The 4,973-nt window shown below is 40.5% G+C and overlaps 1 protein-coding gene across 1 annotated transcript in view; it reads left to right on the forward strand.

Moving 5' to 3' along the window:
* Positions 1-2,935, forward strand: part of LOC105272295 (uncharacterized) — a 59,510-nt gene extending 56,575 nt beyond the window's left edge. The window contains exons 4-6 of the mRNA XM_011314357.1: positions 2,307-2,473; positions 2,599-2,784; positions 2,914-2,935. Of these exons, the coding sequence (XP_011312659.1) occupies positions 2,307-2,473; positions 2,599-2,784; positions 2,914-2,935 (375 nt within the window). The remainder of the gene's footprint in view (positions 1-2,306; positions 2,474-2,598; positions 2,785-2,913) is intronic.
* The last annotated feature ends 2,038 nt before the right edge of the window (positions 2,936-4,973 follow it).

The following is a 4,973-nucleotide window of genomic DNA, read 5'->3' on the forward strand; positions in this document are numbered from 1 at the left end:
GTAAATGAAAATGCCAAGAAAAGTGATACGAGTCGATAGAAAGGATTCAATAATGAAAATAAAAAAATCAGTAGAGACAGGACCAACTTACTTGGCGCGGTTTTATTTACAGGATAATGCTAAAATGCAATTTGATTAATAACTAAAAGTGACTGAAGATAATCTTTGGCCCTAGCTCTAGTTCTTGCGAAAAAGCGCACCAAGTAAGTTGGTCCTGTCTCTACTGATTTTTTTATTTTCATTATTGAATCCTTTCTATCGACTCGTATCACTTTTCTTGGCATTTTCATTTACATTTTCTGAGTTTTTTTTAATATCTTGGAATGCCATATTTTGGCAAAACACGAGTTTTTCACGGAATCAATTGTGCGAAACTTTTACTTGGCTGAGTTTTTTTTACAAAAACACCAGTTTTTGTCATTTCGGGAGATTTACTCTAATTTCCACATAATTAGGAGGCTGAGTATGTCAGTATTTCTTATCGAAAATTCGACAGCTCGTGCTTTCGGTCAAAAATTCATATCAGCATTTATTTTAATTCATCAGGAAATTTAAGCTAAGACGTTACAGAAACACGATTTTACAGAATACTAAATTTTGACAATTCGGGTGCTTAAAAATTACTTCGTGACAGTTTTTTTTCGTCAGTTTCGTTCGAACTCAAGGCGAGGAGAAAATTCACATTTATGTCATTCGACCCGCCCTACCCTCGTACTTTTTTTGCCACAGGTAAGCAAGTGGCCGCTTATCACCTTTCTTTTTACTTACCTCTATTGGATAAGAAAAATATTCGGTTAGTCAGGCCCCGTAGCATGAAATAACATATATAGTAACATATGTTACACGATCTGAAAAGTATTTTGACCACATATTTGAACTGAATCAGTGTCTACGGCGCAAATTCTAATTAAATATGTTCCTAAAATGCTGCAACACGATTATTAGTTGCCCCAACGTCAGCCTCGGAAATCTCGAGGGATACTAAATACAAAAATTCAAATTGACACAAACTGACCGCCAAAACACCAACCACTGAGGACGTTTCGACAGATATTCGACAAATGAGTTGCGCATAAACGGTCACACTCAACAAGTGTCCAACGTGCCGAAACACGTCACTCTCGTGTCGGACGGCAAAAGAAATAGTTCTTCTATACACCTTTTGTTACTATTAAGTATTGTCCTTGTCTAAACCATTATCTTCTGCTTTACTCTTGTCAAATATAGTTATTCATTATGTTCGGTGTCTGTGAAATTATTTAATTGTCAACCACCCCAGGAGAGTCGATTCCCGAGGCAGCAACTGTAAGTAGCCCGTGTTTCTGAAAATTCTCTCTCCTTGATCTATTCCTTCTATCGGGTCACCCAAAGTCGAATCAATCCCTTAAAATCAGTCCGTTGCTCTTTCTAAAATTAATACGAATCATATCGAGTTGTCAACGTCGTCAAAGTTGACTGGCGCTCTATTCAATTAATTATCATTAAATCAAACAACTTGAGCCCCGACAGCTCATGACCCAAGCCACGTCGGGTGAGATCTTTTCAACGATTTTATAAATTTCATGATTAATAATCAACCAAAAAAGATCTTGTTTCAATGCTATGCAGTCCGTGTAGCATAAGTTACTTAGTTAGTTCGGTCCGACTAACCGAGTATTTTTATTGGCTGAGGGAGGTAAGTAAAAAGAAAAGCGATTTACGCCCACATATGTAGTATGCGGTACGAGTACGAGGTTAACGCAGGGCGAGTAACATAAAAAAAAATTTTTTCATCAAATCATTCCATCTTCTCAATTAATAATAATCATTAAGCCGGTCGTGCAAGTATTCGATGACGTGGGCGTACTAGTGTACCAGGAAAATGAGCTCGATGACCTTTGTCGTTTATTTTTGGATCACTATGACATATTTCATCAGATTAGCAGATAAGAAAATCCAAAATAAAAACGAGGAATATGAACTGTGAAGTAATGAGTATAAAATATATTCTACATGGTAGATTCCATTTCTTATGCAAGTTTGTATCTGATTTTTCGGCTTAACAGTAATGGGTAATCGCCTGATCTATACCAATATCATAAAAAAATTGTTTTAAAATTTTTATTTATTCCTCGGAATCGTATTTATACAATTTGATCCAACTGTCCGAACGAACTAAAAAAAATTGTGATACGGTCTTCCGGTTAAAAGTATGCAATATGCTTCAGCAGATTATGTGGAATTCCAAAGATCCAAAAGAGCCTGATTGACGAAAAACAAATAAATAGCAATTCTGAGTTGTTGAAATTGTCTTTCTTTGGTTGTAGATGGCAAGCATAGAAGTATCATTATCAACAACACCAAGAAGGAAAAAGGGGGGAAGTATATCCAGGGGAATAACTACCCCTCAGGCTGATCACAGACATAAGAATCAGTATAAAGAGATCGATGCTTTACGAGTCGCCCTGCGGGACAAAGAGAACATCATTCAAACGTGAGCATGGATTTCATTGTTCTTTAACTCATTACAGGCTCTTTCATCCTTGGTCAATCGTTCGAACGCCCCTCGACTATGACCAAGATGATCCAATGTTTGTTCAACACTAAGGTTTGTTTCAGGCTCAAGGGTCAATTATGTGATACATTGAGCAATCGTCTGGCTATTCGGAATACAGCAGCACCACTTACAGACGCAGATAAAAAAGCGACTGAACAGAAACTCGACACGTTAAGTCGTGATACGAACAAGAAGCGGTTGGCGATAAGAAACCTCAAACTCGCGTTGGAGCGTTTGGATATTATAGAGTGAGTTAATTATTATAATTACTAAATTGCATCATGCGATCGACGGTAGAAAATTTTCTTGTCATTCAAGGCTACTTCCATAGAATTGGAAAAGAATCCTTATGATGCCAACATAATTGCTTGTTCCAGGATTTACATAATAATGACATAATTTAAAGAATTGCCAAATATCCATACAGCAGCTGGTAATGTCCAACTGAATAATGCAATACATAGCTGACTAGTAATGTGTTACTGATTGTACTCTTCACTAGATCTTTGAAATCTTGTAATTAATTGTTGATATTCTGGTCGAATTATTCCCACTAGACTCTTAATCACAAACGACTACTTAGAATTGACCTGGAAAAATGGTTTCGATACTGATTTGTTAACTTTTTTACATTAACATTTCATCACGTTGAAAACTCACACATTCAATTGTAATTTTCCTTTTTAAGTGGCCATGTCACATTGGGTTAATTGTTGCGGACGCCGCAGTTACTACGGTTAAAATTTTTATATATATTCGGAAAACTTGGTGTAACCACAAAAAAAAGGAGTTGGCAAATCCCATACAATAGCGAGGAATGTCGGTATGGCCGGCCTAAATGCCGATTATGCGAAGTATCCACAATAAAAGAGACCACCTAGCAGGTATTCAAGTGGCCGTCATTATGGCCTGAGAGGCGTTAAGGAGTGACCATGAAGACGACAGCACCTGGAAACCACGAATCATCTAAAAAGAAGCCACACAAGTGCTGAAAGGCACAACTAAGGAGATCCTTTTCACTCTATTGAATTTGGGGGCCAATAACTTAAACAATTCTCCAATGGTAACCGCAGATGGGAGCTGCCCCAAAGAATTAAATATGTCGGCAATTTAGAGATGGACAACCTCAGCCACGGGTTTGCCGATATCGACAAAAGAAAAGGGAGGCCAATAGGAGGGGTACATCTGCCCCGAGTGCCTCCACCCATTGGTTACAGGGGGTCGGCCGGGAACATGAAGTCACCTGCACCCCATACCTAACGAACGTTATGAGATGGCTTCCAGGAATTGGCACAATTCAACAGATGATTTCTTGTTGTCTAAACAAGTGGACATCTCCAGCCTCAAAGGGTCCACTCCATTTGACACGCGAGGCTTCTAAGGAACAATAGTTATCCATCGTCCAAGGAGGTGTCAAATTAATGAGCCATGAACGTCAGAAAGATGCGTAAACATATAACTTTTGACATTAGAAGAACACTAATTAAAGAGAGGCCAATACGCGCTCGTCCCGTCATTTTCTGAAAAACTTCTCCCGCACCTGGAGAAATGGGGGTTGCATCAGGGTGAGGGTACATTGCCCAGAAACATCCCTTTAAAATACATTGTTACTCATATGAAGATGCCTCCCACCATACCTCAAAAAAAGTTGGAATCTCAAAATGCCAACGGCTGTAGAGGAATCGCACCCGAACAGTATATAGAGGGCGGGTTTTCGCCAAATAAAGGCAGTCGAAATTAAATTTTCGACTCGAAACCTTCAAGTGGTACCCCGCTCGTCATCCAGTTCAACTCTCCAGACCCAGTCTTCAGGGGAGCAACTCTGCAGGACCATCCTCTGACGTCACCATTTGGCGCAGTCCGAGCCTACAACTCGACTTTCCTGGCAACCCCAGATCGAGTGCGCAGCTTTAATCACAACCAACGACACCAACGTAAAATTTCGACTCTTCGTTATTAACGAGGGGCCCGGCTCATTAATAAAGCTGACCCTCCAAGATCCGTCTGTTGGGAAGCAGCTCTGCAGCATTGCCCACTCTCATCGCTACTACATCGAGTGGACAACTTGATTTTCTTCGCTACGTCAGATCGACGAGTGTACTTTGTATTTTTCCCGGGTCAACGCCCCGGGATATTCCTCGAACTACTCTGGCTGCTGCCTCTATCGTTCACGATTGGGCGCCAGCCAGGTTTTTCTGGAAAACCTGACGAAAAACCAGCCGCGAAGGAATTTCGTCAACTCCGCGGACTTTCGGTGGCGGGTCTCACAATGCCGAGCCAGCATCAGCATGACACGGTAGAGTGGGCGAGGTTCACCAACGTACGAGTAACTTCAATCACTAACTTCTGCCGTGCTCACGGCATCGTCAACGATATCTTTCGGGGAACGTATCCCCCAGACTCTCGTGGAGGGATGTGACCATCCCTCGCATGTGGT

The sequence above is a fragment of the Fopius arisanus genome, unplaced genomic scaffold, assembly GCF_000806365.1.
Source record: "Fopius arisanus strain USDA-PBARC FA_bdor unplaced genomic scaffold, ASM80636v1 scaffold00157, whole genome shotgun sequence".
Taxonomy (NCBI): Eukaryota; Metazoa; Arthropoda; class Insecta; order Hymenoptera; family Braconidae; genus Fopius; species Fopius arisanus.